Source organism: Harpia harpyja, chromosome 14 (genome assembly GCF_026419915.1).
Source record: "Harpia harpyja isolate bHarHar1 chromosome 14, bHarHar1 primary haplotype, whole genome shotgun sequence".
NCBI classification, from domain to species: domain Eukaryota; kingdom Metazoa; phylum Chordata; class Aves; order Accipitriformes; family Accipitridae; genus Harpia; species Harpia harpyja.
The window spans coordinates 15,536,679-15,554,289 of NC_068953.1; the positions used below are offsets into that span (position 1 = coordinate 15,536,679).

The 17,611-nt window shown below is 58.3% G+C and overlaps 3 protein-coding genes and 1 long non-coding RNA gene across 4 annotated transcripts; 2 read left to right on the plus strand and 2 right to left on the minus strand.

Moving 5' to 3' along the window:
* Window positions 1-289: 289 nt before the first annotated feature.
* TTLL13 (tubulin tyrosine ligase like 13) lies at window positions 290-12,695 on the minus strand. Its single transcript, XM_052808613.1, is given in 14 exon segments — window positions 290-467; window positions 469-514; window positions 1,223-1,580; window positions 3,227-3,424; window positions 3,756-3,939; window positions 4,411-4,599; window positions 5,555-5,739; window positions 6,280-6,732; window positions 7,862-8,005; window positions 8,286-8,442; window positions 9,782-9,912; window positions 10,449-10,567; window positions 11,837-11,877; window positions 12,508-12,695. Coding segments are annotated over 14 exon segments (2,460 nt in total). The 5' UTR covers window positions 12,621-12,695; the 3' UTR covers window positions 290-325.
* On the plus strand, window positions 3,423-4,529 carry LOC128151311 (uncharacterized). The gene is made up of 2 exons (XR_008238332.1): window positions 3,423-3,751; window positions 3,918-4,529. It is a non-coding gene; the product is annotated as an uncharacterized LOC128151311 (long non-coding RNA).
* A 58-nt stretch (window positions 12,696-12,753) lies between the features above and the next one.
* On the minus strand, window positions 12,754-14,057 carry GDPGP1 (GDP-D-glucose phosphorylase 1). Its single transcript, XM_052808625.1, has one exon. The coding sequence runs from the start codon at window positions 13,984-13,986 to the stop codon at window positions 12,871-12,873; it is 1,116 nt and encodes a 371-aa protein (XP_052664585.1). The 5' UTR covers window positions 13,987-14,057; the 3' UTR covers window positions 12,754-12,870.
* On the plus strand, window positions 14,057-17,250 carry CIB1 (calcium and integrin binding 1). The gene is made up of 7 exons (XM_052808627.1): window positions 14,057-14,183; window positions 14,265-14,299; window positions 14,878-14,980; window positions 15,384-15,537; window positions 15,821-15,939; window positions 16,020-16,108; window positions 16,392-17,250. Exons 1-7 carry the CDS (start codon window positions 14,133-14,135, stop codon window positions 16,411-16,413), a joined length of 573 nt encoding a protein of 190 aa, XP_052664587.1. The 5' UTR covers window positions 14,057-14,132; the 3' UTR covers window positions 16,414-17,250.
* The last annotated feature ends 361 nt before the right edge of the window (window positions 17,251-17,611 follow it).

The following is a 17,611-nucleotide window of genomic DNA, read 5'->3' on the forward strand; positions in this document are numbered from 1 at the left end:
CCGCCCCGGGGGTCTCGGTGCCGGGCGGGTGGTCGGGGGGGACGAGGGGCCCACGGCGCGCAGGCAGCAGGGCAGCCTCCCGGGGGGCTCGGCTGCTGCCGAGGGGGGTGCCAGCCCACGGCTTGGCAGCGGTAAAGCTGCCGTGCTGCCCGGGGGTGCGCAGCAGCGGGAGCCCGGCTGGGGCCCAGACTCCGGTCAGGGGGTGCAGACAACCGGCCCCGGGCCGGGACAGCCCTCCCTGTCCAGCAGCCGTGGTTCTTCGGTGAGCACCCGCAGGGAGGAAGGCCGAGCGTGGGCATCCCCTCTGCCACGTTACCTGTGCTTTTCACACTGCGAGCGTGCGAGGCACCACCACGGTGCGAGGCATGCGTGTGCTGCACGTGGGTGGCGGAGGAGATGGTTTGCTCCTGGACTGCAGCACAGCTGAAGGTGCCATTGGCTGTGGCATTCCCCGTGCTGGCTGGGGACCCCGGGTGACAGCTGCCTGCGTGGAAGGACAGCCTGCCACCTTCACCTGGAAGAGCACAGGCAGATGTGGGGGGCAGGCAGACACCGGCAGCTCTGCGTGTCAGCAGCCTGCTGCCACCCTCCGTGATGATGCTGGGCCCTGCCCCTGCTCCTCCCTGCTCCTAAGGCTGCGAACAGCCTAAGCCGATGGTGGGGGAGCCGGGGGGGCGTGGGCAGGGCTGGGTGAAGGTGTGGGTGGTGGGAGCGTGGGTGTAGTTCTGGAGGGGACGTGGGCAGCAGGGAGCAGCATGGAGGGAGGGAGCAAGGCCTGGGGAGGGGCTGGGGGCCATGCTGTGTCACTGAGCGTCTCCTCCGTATATCCCACGGCTAACGTGCCCCTTTGGCTGTCCTGTCTGCTGCGCTTCCGACCCGACTCTCAAGTACTTCTGGGCTTCTCGCACTCCCCCATCCCAGCATATCAACCCTTGGTCCTGGGAAACCACCCACTTTCTTCCTTGCCCCGCCAAATGGGACGCTACTGGCCTTGGGCAGAGACTTCCAGCGGTCACCGGTTCCCAGAGAAGAGTGCGGTGTCCCCTCCACAGGGTCTGAGCACCCCAGGGACTCTGAGTTCTATCCAGCCCACCCGTTCCTCCCACCCCAGCAAGGCCAGGAACATCCACAGCTCCCAAGTGTCTGCCCATGGCTCCAGCTCACTGACTTGAGCCTTCACGAGGCAGCCACTTGGAGCCAAAGGAAGGTAACGCATACTCACAGCCTTCAGCCTTGTTTCCAGTGCCAGGGAGCCGCTGGCCTCCTGCCTGCAGCCTCTTGGGTTTGGTGCAGGGCTGGGTAACTGCTGCCATCCGTGCTGCCTGGCCCCGCAGCCAGCCTGTGTCCTGCACCCAGAGGCCCCGCTTGTGGTAAGGGATGCTCTGGCCTCGAATGGAGAGGGTGCCTGCGGCAGCAGGATCCGAGCCTGGGCCGGCTGGCAGCTCGGTGTTGGCTCTGGCATTGTGTGCGAACTGCCGTCCCGAAGAAGATCGGACTGGATCTCCCAGGAGCGAGAGGGAGTTGTGCGTTGTTAAGCAGTGGGTCTCCGGGCCCCCAAGCGCCTCCCAGAGAAACTGTGGCTGGAAGAAAAGAAAGCAGCTGCGGCTTAGCTCTGGAGGCCTTGGCAAGAGACAGGAAGGAAAAGTCTTCTCTAGTCATCTACGATCACTCGCTAAAGCGTCACCCCGCACTTTCTTCCCAGGCATGGCACAGTCACCGTCCCAAATTCACATCATCTAAGGGGTCACGGCAGCTGCCTGCCTCATCTGCCAGCAGCAGTGCTGAGACACTCATCCTCTGCCCATAACAGTGGGCTGAGCTGGAGCAGAGTTTGTGTAAAGACATGCCAGAACAGGCTGGGAAGACTCAGCGATGAAGGATCTGACCCACTCCCAAATAATCCTTCACTGTTGAAAAAATTAGCGAGATTTTAGGCAGAGTTTGGGTTTCATGTTCCGTTCTGCTTTGGTAGAGGAAAAGGCAGCTGCCATTAGTTCTTACAGATCAAATCCCATCTTAGACTTCATTTGTTAAATTAAATGGACTATTTCCAATTTCTCCTAAGGTACTAGAAGACTCCTAGGTCCTGAATAATTCCTACAGCTCTGGTGCCTTGACTTTGTCTGCATCCCCCTGAGGTGCATCACCCTTCCAGCCAGGAGGAGGCCCCCTTTCTGGAAACAGATGGGGCGCCACTGGAAGAAGCAATGGACCTTGCACAGTTTTTCATGAATTGCAGGTCCAGAAGTAGCCCATCCCTGACACAGCAGGTGACAGCCACCCTCAGTGCTCCAGAACAGCCCTTGTCACCCAATGGAGCCCACAGATAACAGACTGCGGGCTTCCTCGTCTGGTTTTAGACTTCCTCGTCTCGTTTTAGACCGGTAGCCTGGTTTGGGAATTGGCGTGGCAGCCAAGACTCAGTTTGAGACAACCGTGCAGATCTCCTTTAGGTCCCAACCCTGGTTCCCCTTGCGTAATTCTCTGTGAAGCCCAGCTTTCCTCAGCTGTGTGCCTTGAGACTGTCTGGGATGCAGTAGCAGCAGTGCTGAGGGTTTACACTGTAGCGTGCTCTGGCAGAGCAAGGATTACTCTGAAGGGGGAGCCCCAGACTGAGGGCTGAGCCCTCTGGGGTTTTAGGCACATGCACTAACTGGTCACCTTCCCCATGTGGGGAATGGTGTAATGTAGAAGGCAAGATGTTTAGGGAGAGGCATTGTTTGCAGTGCAGAATTCACCTAGTGATTTTTTTTTCTTTTTTTTTTTTTAGACATCCCCACGCTTCCCTTCAGGCCCTCTTTGCTGTGTGCACTCCTTTACCATGCTCCTAGCCTACCCAGGAATTCATTTTATTCAGGTAGGAGAATCGCACTACTGCCCTGAAGCAGCAGCTCACACTAAGCTGTGTGCTGGGGACAGCAGTGTCCAAAAGGCAGTATCGCTGTGGTCTGTTCTTTGGAATACTGGGGAGAGGGGTCTTCTGGGGAAGGGTGCTCAGGGGCTCTACACAGCTGACTGGCACAGCCCCAGTGCACCCACTGGAAAGGGACAAAGTCAGTAACTGTATGAAAACCCACAGACCCAGATGCTACATTGGATCTCATTTAACTGAGCCACACCGGAGACACACACATGGAATGCCCATGGCTCATTCCTCAGGATCCTCCCGCGAATGACTTTCTCCTGTGTTGGCCTTGCAGGACAGATCTGGGCAATCTTCAGTTACCTGGTGCTTGGGGATAACAGTGCAGGATCTCTGGGTGTCAGCTGGTCTATCAGTTGTGGGGAGCAGCTGAGAGAGCTGATCTATGATGCCCAAGCCTCGGATAAGGTTCTCACGCTGCAGAAGAGCATTTACTCTTTTCTTCTCTTCATCTTCCACAATATCCTGGGGTTGCATAGAGTCGTACTGCACGCGCCGTAGCTTAGGAAGGAAACACCTGAGTTACAGCAAAGTTGAAGCTGTAGTAATGTGCAAGGGAGACAAAGCCACAGACTGCTCCGAGCCCTAAGGAGTATTACAGACTTCGAGGTGGAGTGGGATGAAGATCCTGGTGGGAGCCACAGCAGGGAGGGGACAACAGCGGTGCTTGCAAGTACCTCCCAGCACAAGCTGCCAACTCTCTGGACTTCATGAAGGGGAGTCCAACCTCGTAGTCCTGTTCCTTGGGAGACACCCACAGCCCAGCACTGTTCCCAGAGCCATGTTATTGCCTTTGAGAGCCCCGTGAACAGCCACTGACAAAGCAAGGTACCTTTCTATCCCACGTCCTGGTGCTTCTATACGTGAGGCGGGTCATAGGAGCTGTGGTTTTATTACGGATCTGGGATTTGTCCCCAGCTGACTCTCCATGCAGGTCTTCTTTCCTCTCTGTTTTCTTCTTCCTGGTAATGGCTTCCAACTTTTCTTTTTTCAGGCGAATTTCCTCCAGTTGCTGCCTGCCATACAACAGTAGTCTTAGTCACTGGTACGAGAAGAGCCATAATAGCAAAAGGCTATTATGAAGCCTTCAATCTGAGGATGTTTTACTGCAGTCAGAAGTTCTGTAGGGAATAGACTATAATAGAAGTGTGCCAAGAAATAGGCCAGGAGTGCTTTTAAAAGAGACTCTCACCGCTGTGAGAAATGCCCTTGAATTAGGCTGTGCCGGCCAGAAGGGTGGAGGACACTTGCGATACGGTCCTGCCAGAGTCCAAAAGTCAATGGAATATTGCATTTGCCTCTCAAGGCTACATGCAAAAGGAAGTTGCTTTGCTATGGTGACACAGCACATGCAGACTCCTTCCCTTCCACCTCTCACTAGCTTGCTTACATCTGTAAGCAGCAGAGTTGCTCCCAAGAAGGGATCATAAGCAAGCAGTCTCTATGCCACCCCTGCGAGGAATGGGTTTTCCACAGGGGCAGCGTACCTGGCACACTCCTCTCGTGCTTTGGATGACACTGTTTCCTGGAAGAGGGAGCCACTCTGCTTGAAAAACGGCTCATACTTCTCTGTTCCACGTGCTGGATAAATGCGCCGGTAACCGCCCAGGTGTGAGTTCTCATACTTTTCTGCCTGGGACAGCCAGGCAGCCTGGTTGCTCTCTAACTCCTCGCGTCTGCAAACCGGGAGAAAGCACAGGCAGGGAGCTGCAATAGGAGGTTCCAGGTGCTGTCCTGGCTGAGGGACAAGGGCCTAGCTAGCACCTTCCCCTGTCTTTCCCCGTTTGGGAGCCTGTTTCACACGGGTGCACTGCAAGGAACCAAGACAATGCACACTTCTTCATCTTCTCCCTGTAGAGTGCTGGTGAAGCATTTACAGCTCTCTCCCCTGCCGCCCAGGCTCACACCCTGCCCCTCAGCCTTTTCACCCAACTAACCCAGTTACAAGGGAAGTTCAGTTAAAATGGGCCTATTCAAGGCGTATCTGCCACCCTGCATGCTGCTGGGAGCTTTCCTCGCTAGCGGGGAGCTCGGAGCAGCCGAGGCTGCAGGGGCAGGCACAACGCAGGGCTAACACACGAAGCGTCTCCAGCCCAGAGTGATCTCAGGTCTCCTAATTGAAATGGGAGCTGGAGGCAGTTCCTGCCTCACCCTGCATGGCAGGAAAAGCCTGGGCAGCAGGCTAATCTAACATGGCCTCATGAAAGGACATGCAGACAGAAGGGGGGGAAAACCCTCAGCCCTGGGAAAGGAACCCTGCTCTGGAGAAGGGCCCTGTGCCCCTGGGTGCTCTTGGTCCCTGAAGCAGTGCTGCTGTCCATCCTGCGAGCTTCACTGTGAGCCCACGGATGCTGGCACTGACAGACATGACAAGCAAGACGCACCTCAATGGGGATGACTCTGTACAGGGCCCAGAGCACCAGGCATCTCAGATCTCCTAGCACCAAGAGATGAGCCCTGGCTCTTCCTTGCAGGATGCAGATGGCTTGGGAGAGCTCTTCCCAGAGGCTGTATAGTGCCACGGCCTCTGGGAGCTCTAATTTGGAGACAGCCAGCCTTGGTTTTATCCTGCTCTGCCATGCCCCATCCTTTCTCACTGGGGATGTGCAGCACTGTGGGGAAGAGCAATACCTGGATGCACGGAGAGTCTGATTGGCCTGGAGGAGCCGTTCCTTTGCCCGCTGTTTGTCTTCCTCCAGCACCTTCCTTTTGTTACAGGCATGCACATTTATCAGGTTGATGGTATCACAGAGAAGAGCATCCTTCACCTCACGGTCTAGGGGAGAGTCCGTGGTGAAGCTGGGAGAGTGGTTCACCTGCCAAAACAAGCAGCTAATCTAACCTGGCAAGCCCTAGCTCCCAGAAAGTGCTGCCAGCAGCCAGCTTGCTGGCCCCAGTCTGCTCCCCCACACACTTTCCATGGATGTTCTTCCCTGTAACAGCAACAGAAAGCAGGAGGCTGCACGCAGAAGCTGGTTCTGTCCTTCTGCAGTGTAATGTCCATCCGCGCTACAGGTCATTCAAATCCCACGCCCCACAGGACTATAGGCATGGGGCAGCTATCATAAATTCAAGATGCTGTTACAGGTCAAGGAGTCCTAAGGTTCAGGAAACTCCCTGCTGTTAGAGAGGGTGTACAGGGAACAGGCTCTTAGATCCTGCTTAGCCTACAGCAGGTTGCTTGGCTACTTGTCTTCACAGCCTGTTCAATTTTGTGAACGAGGTGGCCCTTTTTAATCAAAAGAGTTCTGTCCCTCCCACCACCCCTTGTTCTGGAGCATCCCCCAGACAAGCCAGCTCTTGGCTGTCTGCTGCTTCCAGAGTTGCTTCAACACAGCAGGAGACTCCTTCCTCACCTCTAGCAGCCAGGGCTTCAACTTTCTGTCTACCAAAATGTCAAAACCCAGTATCTCAAAGCAGGCACAGCCAGTCGTGTGGTTCGGAAAGCAGCTTTGGTAATTGTGCTTCACAACAGGGTGAGCTGAAATAAGAGTCTTTATAATAATATCTTCAATATCTTCCCAGAGTTTGGTTGTGTTGTAGCTGTTATCTGTCATCCAGGCATTCAGGGTGGACAGTTTCCTGTGTGGAGGACAGCAGATGATAAGAGCTGACCTGTGATAGCATGTTTGCCCCAGGAAAGATGGAAGTAAACCAATGTCCCAAGTACAGCTGTCCTGCAGGATGTGCACAGGGCATTGGGGTACCTGGACAAGACAATACCTCTTACTGCCTGTCATGTCATCCTGGACGAAGTTTTCATTACGTTTGTTGATAGCATAATTGGTCAAATGCATGCAGATATTATCCTGAGAGAGGAACGGCAAGAGACTTTAATTTACTCTTAACCACAGAGCATAAATAGAAACAGCCCCATTAGCACTAGTCTAGCCACCAACTTCGCCTGCTTCTGTCTCTTGTCTGTGGCGGTGACTTGCAGCAAGGAGTTAATCATGCTGGTGATTCCCTCTCTAGCCAGAAGTTAGAGCTAAAAGAGCTCTACCCTCTCTGTTCCTCTGCCCTTATCTCTGCGGGAGAGCACAGGAGTCAGCTCCACAAATGCCATTCCAACTGTGGCCTCACTGACAAACAAGGGACTCCTCAGGACAGAAGCTGCAGCAAATTTCTGCAGATTCTTCCTCTTCTTTCACTCACCCAAAGCAAAAGACATCTCCAAGACATGCACGTAGTGGAGTGAGAGAGGGCATATACATATGTAGCTCTGGGACAAGTGGGCAGATAACCAGAAGCGTGGGGTATCTCGGGGCAGCCCGTGACTGTAGCACAGCAATCCAACACTACAGTCCATCCTCTGTTGGGATTTTACAGGTTACAGACCCCTGCTTGGAGGTGGGCACAGCCATACTCTGCACCTTCCCTTCCCAATTCCTTCCCCTCCCTGTCTCTCCTAGGTTCTTCCACTACCACCAGATAATCCCCAGGTCCCTCTTTTCTGCCTGAAGTGCAGGCAGACAAGGAATGGTGTGGACTTGAGAATGCTCATAAAGGCAAGAAGCAGTAGGAATGTTGCCCAGACACACCATGGGATCTCCATCCTTGCAGGTTTTCAACACCTGACTGGGTGAAACCCCCAAGAAACCGGATCTGAATTTATTGTTGACCCAGTTTTGAGCAGAAGGTTGGACTCGAGACCTTCCAAGGTTCCTTCCAAGTGAAACAATTCCATGATTCTGTGATAATGCCAGTAAACAGCCCAAATATGGGGCCTGGGAGCAGATCTACTTCAGGCACTCCTGAAATACCTCCTGTGAGGAGGAGGAGGAGGTATAGAGGGAGGGGAGAACAGGAAAGAAGAAAGCTGGGTCCCATGAAACCCACCAGTCCCTGCCTTTTTAAGGTCTGGGATGCCCCTAGGACGAATTAGGGACTAACACCTACAGATACTATGCGAGTTTTTTGGAAACTTCCCTTTTTTACCAGGTTTCTGCTGCTGGGATCGATGTACCTCATGGTGGCAAACCGGGCCAGACCCTCCTTGTAGACAAAAATCCTCAGCGGGTCACAAGATGTGACCAGCACATAGATACGCATGTCAAATTTAAAGCCATCAATGAGGAAAGGCTGTGAGAAAAAAGGCAGGAGCAAGCATGAGTAAACATTGCTAGGCGTGCTGCCGATTCCTTGAGGTTGGCTGCTCTATCTGCGTTGCTTCCTTGGCAGCTCAGCAGTGACGAGAAAGGCAAGCTTTTGCCATGCCTCTGCTGTGCTGCAGCCACCCTGGTGCCCCTGGCAGATCCAGGAAGACAAGGGACAAAAGGCAAATGACACAAGGAGGATGTGGGATGCTGGAAGAGATGGAGGTTGCAATCCTCCACCTGTATTTCAAGACTGTCCCCATTACCTTAGAGATATACTGCTGACAGATCATATGCTCTCCATGTTTGATCTCCTCTGGATTATGCGTTATGAAGATACCTCTCCCTTGGCAGCCGCTGTCTGGCTTGCAGATGAATGTTCTGTTTTTCCTCGCACGTCTGTAGGCCTGGAAATCTCCATAGCTGTGCAAGGAAGGGGAAACTGTTACAAGCTGCAAAAAACCAGCCTCTCTTCTCTCTCATAACAGTTAGGTACTCAAACTATGGTGCTGTGGGCCAGTACAGACCAAACTTCTGCAGCAGAGGAATAGTACACCTATTCCTGATCTACATGAGTTACAAATTGGCCCTAGGTGGGCCCTAGCCCACTGTCTCTCTAGTGGGCACCACATATAGGGGAAGAGAGAGGCGAACAGGACAAATCCCTGAAAACAGCGCCAAGAGCAATCCAAGTCCAGGAAATGCAGCCTGGAAAAGAAAGATGAGAGAACTAGGTCTGTCTTCTCCAGAAATGGGAAGACTGGGAGCACACATGGCAATCACCTTCCTGCACATGACACGCTATTAGCAAAATGCAGTAAACTGCTGTTCTCCAAGGCCAGTGCAAACAGGAGAAGTAGTACGTGCTGATACTTCAGCAAAGATACTTTAGGTCAGATACTAAGAAAATCATTCTGACCATGAAGAAAGTTCAGCTACAGAACAGGTGACAGGAGCCCAACTTCGAGGTCTTCAGGAAACAGTAAGAATAAAATCTGTCTAAGACTGTGTATCTTGTCTCCTTGCAACCACCCAAACTCCAAGTGCTCTTTGGTCTCTTTCAGCTATGTTTCTATCATGGCTTGCCTGTATATGATCAGAGAAGCCAGGCCTTCTGCCCCAAAGCTTGAGTAATTCGGTGATGGTTTACGTCTAACTGTATATGTACTAGCATAGTGACCTGTGCTGTCCCACTACCCTCCGCCATCAGTGTGCTCCACTGCAGCGGACGGCAAGAGGTGCAGGGGGCTGTGAAGACAGGCGTCACAGTCGGTGGGGTAGAACTGCCTCATGCTCCAGTCCTGTGCCCTCCCTGGGTGAGCGACGGGCACTGACCCACCCGGTGGGGAAGAGAGCCTGCCACACTGCCCTGCAGTTGCCTCTCCCGTTTGCCCTGAGCTGCCGAAAGGCCTTCCACTGAAACACTGATTTACACTTCCCACTCGCCTGCTGCCCTTTGGCTTTCCGGGCGGGTCCTTCTCCCCAGATTTAGCCCTTCGGCATGCGGTCTGCCCAGCAGCAAGCCACACAGCACAGAGGACACCATTCCACGGGCTAATTCAATCTAATTGCAATTAAAGATGTGTGAAACTAGAAATGTGTCTCAACACCCCGTTCTGTTCCAGGGAAGGTTACGAAGGCCCAGGCCAAGCAATGAGATCTCAGAGAGGCCCCCCATCCCTGCCCTGGCTGTCAAGTATAGTGGTTCCTGCTACCTAATTTCATAGCCCTGTTCTCAGCTGCATTAACGCGTATCACTCACTCAGCTGGCAGGCACCATGTGCGGGGAAATATATTGTACTCCTTGGGGAAGAGCCTGAGCATGCGGTTAAGGTTGCGAGCCAACAAGTCCTTACGGCAGATCTCTATCATGCCTGGAAAATGGTTGATTTTCTGAAAGAGGTGCAGACAAAAAACAGAATCAGCAAAGGAACAGCAGGGATCCTCCTCGAGACCTGAGGAAAGCCCGTGTATGGAGAAACTGGCCTGCAGAACAGGAAGCTGGGCCTGCAGTTGCCTTGAACGTCTGCTGAGGGACAAGATTACGCTACAGCTGCTTTATCTGAACTTCACCCATGTGATTTATCTGCTTGTTCCATCTCAGCCCTGAAGCTCTCCCTCCCTAGAATATCGCAGCTTCAGGGAGCCATTTGTCATCAAGAACCACTTATTTCATGCTACATTAAAGGGGTTGGCGGCTTTCCAATTCACACCACTGCCAAAGCGTTGCCAATGGCACCGTATCAGAGACACAACAGAAGTAAAGGCTTGTGAACCTGCGCCCTCTGCAACTGATGCAGAGAAGGGGCACAGGTGCTAGCTGGGACACTGCTGTTTCCTTCTGCAACATGCTGTTCCACTAACAGCTCCCGTCTCACCCTCCCTCCTGAGCTCTTCCGACTGGGCAGCCTTTGCATGGGAGTATTTACCTGAAACCGCTTCATTTCCATGATGCGCTCCAGAGAGACTGAGTAGTCCGTCCAATACACTGTCCACTCCTCATTCTCTCCTGCTTCTTTCAGCCCGCAGCATAGTGCTGCCCGCCGCACTGTACCAAAGCAAGCACACGACAAGGGGCCCGGCAGAGGATATAAGTACCAGGGGCTGTTAAATCCCCAAAATAACCAGGGACAGAGTGTGGAACAAAGATCTCCAGGCTGCAATTCTACTCTCAGAGATGCAAGGTATTGGCGGGACCCTTCAGGAGGTGTCAGAAACACAAGCTTTACCCAGCTAAACTCACCCCCAGCCTCTGGCTGCAAGTGTACTGGGAGCTATCAGCCCCGTAAGTCCACAGTCCCAGAGCACTTCCTGAACCACAGCAGGCTTGAATCCGCTGTGGGTCTGACGCCACACGGGCAGATAAAAGTCTTCTGAGGGTATGAGTTTCATCTTCAAAATCAAAAGTTATTTGGCAGCAGAACACACAAGCTCTGGAGCAGAAGGTTGCTGCCGGGATGGTTTGTGTTAGTGCCAGTTCTGAGTTTGGCCTCTCACAGGGCTGGGGAGGCGATGAAGGTCAACACACGCTAGGCACCGTTGTGAAACAGTGCTGGTTCCTGTGGCGCCCGTGCTGCCACACCACCTCCTGCTGCGGGTGCCCATCCACCTCCTGTCACCAAACTGCCCAAGCACAGCCTTAGGCAAAACGCACAGCGCCTGTCCCTCTGTATAAAAACTGTGTTCCTCGCACAGCTGACCAGCTGTGACCTTCAACAATGCCAATATGGTTGCACTGCTACGATAGTTGTTAGCAAATTGGCTAATAACATCCATCAACTGCTAGGAGTCTGTTCTTTTAAGATACAGCTTGTGGCAGCAAAGAAGAGCAAGATAGGAGAGGGGACCAGCTCCCTGGAGCATGACACAGGAGATGGACAGCAAAGGGAGAGAGGTTCCAGGTACCAATCCTGCCTGTTCCATCACTGGCCTTACGTTAAACAGTTGAGAGCTCTCACGTCATTTCCCCAAGCACAGGTATCGATCTTGCATTGTAACTGCCCCTAACTAAACCCTTCTCGCCAATCTTAGCAGATGTTTGGCAAATGCAGATGTATGGGGAGGGTTGAGGGCTTGCACTGCTGTTGCACATTTTCTGTCTCTTTAAACCAGAGGGCACCTCAGTCCAAAGTGTGAGAAACTCTGTACTTTTCACAGGGGCCCAAGTCGCTTGGAACCACTAAATACCTAAACCAAAAGCAACTGTGCAGTGGAAATTTGGTAGCAGCACTCCTCCCTGGCTGAACAGACACCCATAGAGCTTGACATCTGTCGGTGGGCTGATCCGAAGGGACACCCTGCAGCATCTCGGACTTACCGCTCTCGTACTTGCAGCTGGTCAGATTGATGGAGGGAACACTGGAATTGAAAGAGAAGACAGAACAGCTGCTCAGCGAGGAACCGGGGCCCCGTCCTGGGCACGGGCGGGTGGGAAGGAGACAACCGCCTTCCTGCACGCACACAGGCAACTTGCGCTCCACAGAGCTAATGGGCAGATCTGATCTGGAGCCAACACGAGCTCAGCAAGCTGCGAGGCAACAGGGCAAAGAGGGGTCCTGAATGCAGGGTCTTTCCTCGGATGTGTCACGCTTGGGATTACTGGGACAATTTAGGGGAAAGAGCGTTTATTTTCCGATTCAGAAGGTCCCCGGAAAGCCTCTCTGGGGCCAAGGACCAGAGGGCCCAGCTCAGCATTGCCCCTCGGCGTCGGGCAGGGCCGGGCCCTCGCTCCCGCAGCCCCGGGGCTGCGTCCCGCCGGGCTCTGCCACCGCGCCCGGGAACGAACGCGAGTCCGCCGGTCTGTACGGCGGGGGGGGGGGAGCAGGCAGGGCCCGGCGGCGGCACCGCCCCACGCTAACGGCAGAGGGGCGGACAGACGGGCGGACAGCCTCCCCGAGGTCCCGGCGGAACACGGGCACAACGGCCCAGGAGCGCGCGGGCGGGCCCTGCCGGGGAGGGGGGGACCCGCCCCCCGCCCGGCGCACTCGCCTGCGCTTCCTCCGCCTCTTCCGCGGCTCGGGACCGGAGGGGCCGCTGGGGGCAGCGGGCAGGCCCGGGGGGGGTCCCGGGGCCGGCCTCCCACCGCCGCCGCCCGCCTCCATCGCACCGGCTGCCAGGGTCGCCCCGTTCCCACGGCGACGGGGCCGCACTCGCCGGGCGGGGCCCGCGCGGGGGCGGGGCCCGCGCGGGGACCCCCCACCGCCCCCTCCTCACCGGCCATAGCGACGCCGGCGCCGCCAGCCAGAGCGGCCTCGCGCGCCTCCGCCGGGCCCGCCGCCGCGCAGCGCCTCCTGGCGGACGGCGCGGAGGCAGGCGCGCCGGCGCCGGTGCGGGGGGCGGCCCCGGCCCCGGTCAACCCGCCAGGAGCCGCGCCAGGTCCTCGCCGAGACGCAGCAGCTGCGGCTCCGGCAGGAGGTGCTCGCGGATGGCGCGCAGGGCCTCGGCCTCGGTGATGTCCCGGAAGAGCGGCGCCGCCGGCAGCGGCAGGTACCCCGCCAGCTCGCAGAGCGCCACGTTGAAGGCCGCGCCCGCCTTGGCGCCGAAGCTGGGCCTGCGCGCCCACAGCAGCACCCGCAGCCCCCGCCCGGCCCCGGCCCCCGCCCCCTCCGGCGGGTCGCCGCGGGTGACGAAGACGTTGTAGGCCAGGCCGGTGTCTGTCAGGTGCTCCGCCGCCCGGCAGACGTCCCGCGCCAGCGCCTCCAGGCCGGCGGGGCCGGCGGTGTAGAAGAGGAAGGCGGGCGCCGGGACGTCCCGCAGCAGGCTGAGGCCGCGGGCTGGGCAGAGGGGCTGGGCGGGCGCCGACTCCACCAGCAGCGGCCGGCCCAGGTAGAATGCGTGCAGGTGGAAGTGGTTGACGGAGGCGCAGGCCCCCAGCCCGTTGAAGCCCAGGCGGAAGCCCGGGTGGGCGCTGAGCAGCGCCGCCTCCAGCCCCCCGCGGAGCAGCGGGGCGGTGAGGGCCTGCGGCAGCCCCCGGCCCCGCTCCGGCAGCAGCAGGACGTGGCCCCGCTCCAGCGGGCTGACGTTGATGGCCACCAGGAGGTGGTCGGGGGCCGCGGCACCCCCACCCCCTCCTCCTCCTCCTCCTCCTCCTTCGTCCGCCGCCCTGCGCAGGCGGAGCAGCACCTCGCCGGGCCGCATCCGTGTGAAGTTGAAGGCCCGGGGGTCGAAGGGCTGCCGGAGGCTGAGGACGGCCTGCGGCGGGCGGCGCTCGGTGCCGCGCTGGACGTTGAGCTGGGCCACCAGGCTCATGGGGCCGGGCAGGACGCGGGTGGGCAGCGGCCCCAGCCGGTACCGGAACAAGCCCCGCTCCATCCTGTCGCTCCAGCCCTCCAGCAGCGCCCGGTCGAAGCGGGAGGGCGCGGAGCCCGGCTCGCCCCCCCAGCCGGTCCCCTGCAGGACAAAGTCCTCCTCCCCGTAGACGAAGTCCTGGGGGCTGGGGTCGCCCAGCGCCTCGCTCGCCGCCGCCATGCCGGGAGCCGGTCGCTCCCCAGCTTCGCCGCGCTGCTGTCAGTCACCGCCCCGGGGCGGTGGGGGCGGGGCGGTCCCGCCCCGGGGCGGGGCGTTGCCTCGGGAGCGGCAGAGTGACGTGCGAGGCGGAAGCGGCGCGGGCCGCCATGGGGGGCTCGGCCAGCCTGCTGCCGCGGGAGACGCTGGGCGAGTACCAGGTGCGGGGGCACCGGGAATGGGGGACGGGACGGGAACGGGGGGTGCCCCGGCCCCAGGGCTGACCTGCGCTCTCCCCACAGGAGCTGACGTTCCTGAGCAAGCAGGAGATCCTGCTGTAAGTGCTACCGGGGGGCGCGGGCACCCGGCCCTGACTGCTGGGGCGGGGGTGCTGGCCCCAGGCCCCCCATACTTCCGGGGCCAGCCCGCTCCCCTCGGCCCCCATGAGGGGATTCGCCTCGGCCGTGGGGGCGCGGAGGGCCCTGGCCCCGCCGCGGGGACTTCCCTTCCCCTCGACGCCAGGCAGGAGACCGGAGGGGGCGCGACCGGAGCCTGGCCCTCGCCCACCGGCGGGGCTTGGCGGGGGGGGGCGATGGTCTGCGGGTGCTGCGGGGCCGGGCCGGCGGCGGCTCTCTGCGCCTCGGAAGTGCCAGCCGTCCGGGTGGGCAGGCAGCAGGGCCGGCTCCTTTCCCCTCGCTGCTGGTCCTCGGGGTCCCAGGAGCAGGTGGAGGGGGAGACACTGCCGTGGCGGGACCCCCCCGGGCCGGCTCTGCACACAGCTGGCAGGGAGCTGTGGGAAACGGGCCGTCCGCCTCGGTGCAGCGCTGGGCAGAGCTGCCTGTGCTGCCCGTGCCCAGAGGGCTGCCTCCTGCGCCCCTCACGCCACAGAGCGTCTCTTGTTCTTGCCTCTTCAAGTGCCTACAAGAGGTTCAGTGAACTGCTGCCAAAGGAGGAGAGGGAGAATGCCTGCTCCGCACGGGTTCCCAAGAGCCAGATCCTGACGTTGCCAGAGCTGCGGGTAGGGTGCCTGGCAGCCAGCGGGACTTGCTGCTGCTGCTCCCTGGGTCTGGACGTGTTTGGGCAGGGCCATGTTTACCCGCCGTGGTGCCGGTGCTCTGCCCTCGATGTGCTGCTCCAACAGTCACCTGGGGAAGCTGTTCACTTACCGCACATCAGCTGTGCCAACAAACAGCTTCCTCATACCCACCCCGCTGCGGAGGAGCCTGGAGATCCCTGCTGCGTGGGGCTGCTGTCCTGGGGAGGCACAGGACTGGCACGGTTGTGCTGTGCGCAACAGACCAGCGGCAGAGTGGGGTACCCACTTGTCCGCAGGGTTGGCACCAGCCTGTGGCCAGTCTCTACTGTGAGGGAGACAGCCTGGCACTGCCCAGCCCTGCCCTGAGCCATTCCTGTGTTGGCAGGCAAACCCCTTCCAGCACCGGATCTGCCGGGTGTTCTCCACCTCAGATGACAGGGATGACAGCATGTCTTTTGAAGACTTCCTCGATATGCTGAGCGTCTTCAGCGACTCTGCTACCTCAGACATCAAATCCCACTATGCCTTCCGCATCTTTGGTAAGGCTGGGGGCGGATGCCGTGTTCAGGGGTCCCTCCACCTCAGGTTGGGGGGCAGGGATGCATCCATGTTCAGGAGGGCTGGCAGTGCCCTTGGAGCACCTACAGGGATGGCAGCTTTTGGGAACTGCTGGTTTGGTGCAATAATGTGCACCGAGAAGTGTGGCATGGAGCCTGCCATGTCCTGAGGTCACCCAGGCCCTCTCCTCTCCAAGCATGGGTGCTCATGACTCTCTGGGGTCAGTGCAGCCCTGCCAAAACATAGACTTTCCTCTCCCCACAGACTTTGATGATGATGGGACTCTGGACAGAAAGGACCTGGAGAAACTGGTGAACTGTCTGACAGGGCAAGGCGAGGAGTCCCGGCTGAGCAACACAGAGATGGAACAGCTCATCCGAAATGTGAGGACTGTCCGGCAGGGCACAGGCTGCTGCACAGTCCTGGCCACACAGCTCACCACTCGCCTTTCCCTCCCCTCCAGATCCTGGAGGAGTCCGACATCGACAAGGATGGTACCATCAACCTCGCCGAGTTCCAGCACATTGTCTCCCGCTCCCCGGACTTTGCCAGGTACAGTGGTCTCCAGTGGTGCAGCTTGTCCTGGGGGGCCTGTCTGGGGGGTTTGCCCGCCCCGATCGCTGTGCTGGCATTGGGGCAGAGCTCTCGGTGGCAGTAAGGCAAGGCTACCCTGTACGAGGTCTCCCGTAACAGCAGAGGGAACTGGATTCCCTGCTAGCTCTGCAGAGAGCCTCTCCTGCACAGGGTAACGCTGCGTCCCTGTAGCACTGGGCGCTCGCAAACCGCTTGCGTGTGACCCAATGAGAAGGTGCAGAACCTGCCATGTCTTTTGCAGCTCCTTCAAGATTGTCCTGTGAGAGCCCTGCAGCTCTCCAGCAGAACGGCTCCTCTGGCTGTTGCAGCTCTTCGTGGTCGCAGACGTTTCTTCTTTTAGTGAGCAGCAGAGGTCCCCACTCCTCACCAGCCTGGCAGTGCCACACAGTGCCTTAGGCAGGACACCCTCCTGCTCCCCATTCATGCCCGACAGGCGAGATGGCAGATGTCTCTGCAGCCTGCAGCGGTGGGGCCCTGGGAAGCTGCCTTGCTTGCAGCCACTCTGCTCTCCCAGGATCGGATTTTCACTTCTTATGCAAACCAAGGGCAGCTCTGTGGGTGGGGGGAGGTGCACAGAGGTGGTCCTGGCTGGGGGCCACACTGCACCAAGCACAGCTCCTCTCTGCCCACAGTACCAATTCGTGCCTTCTACTAGCAGGCAGGGAGCTGCCTCCCCCCACCAAGTCCCTGCCTGGCTCTCCTGTCTTCCCTGGGGGCCTCCCTGCTGCAACGTGGATCCATTTCTCTAAGCAATAACCCAATGTGGATCCGTTTCTCTAAGCAATAACCCAAACGCGGATCCGTTTCTCTAAGCAATAACCCAAGTGGCACTGTAGATGTGCCATCCTGGCAGCAGAGCTGTCCTGCCACAGCTGCACAAGACGCCTTCCTCCCGATTGGCGCAGCACAGCCCTGCGGGCAGCCAGGCTCACCCCGCACTGCCTCAGCACTGACCACACTTGGGGCCTGGTCTCTTTTTCCTCCTCTTTTCCTCTCTGCCCCCTCCTCTGGCTCAGGCTCAGCAGCTGCTCTGCCTCCCTTGGCCTCTTCCTCCCTCTGCTCCGGCAAGGACACAAATAAAGGGCTCTGGTTTCACCCTGTGCTCTGTGCCGCCTTTGTCTCACTGTGGGGACGGCGGAGGGGGCTGATCCGGCAGTGCTGCGGGACCCGTGCCATGAGGGGTGCTGGGGACACAGCCTCCTGCCAGGCCCCTCTGCCTGCGCGCCAGCCACAGCTCCAGGGGACGGGTCCCACGTCCTGCTCGGTGACAGCCCTTTCCGTGGGCTGCCTCCCTCCTCCAAAACCGGGGATTGTTCTCAGCAGCACAAAGAGCTCGGCTCTCGAGCAAGAGTCACAAAGGGAAATCCAGGGCAGGCGAGCAGCTACCTTTGCTGCGGGCAGCGCCAGAGCCCTTTGTGTCTGTTCATCCATCAGGCTTTGGCCTGGCCCGCTGCCAGCCAC

Coding starts and splice junctions, on each gene's coding strand:
- GDPGP1 (XM_052808625.1), bottom strand. CDS start 13,986: ATGGCGGCGGCGAGCGAGGCGCTGGGCGACCCCAGCCCCCAGGACTTC.
- CIB1 (XM_052808627.1), top strand. CDS start 14,133: ATGGGGGGCTCGGCCAGCCTGCTGCCGCGGGAGACGCTGGGCGAGTAC. Junction 14,981..15,383: donor TGACGTTGCCAGAGCTGCGG/GTAGGGTGCCTG, acceptor CTGTGTTGGCAG/GCAAACCCCTTCCAGCACCG. Junction 16,109..16,391: donor CGCTCCCCGGACTTTGCCAG/GTACAGTGGTCT, acceptor TGTCTTTTGCAG/CTCCTTCAAGATTGTCCTGT.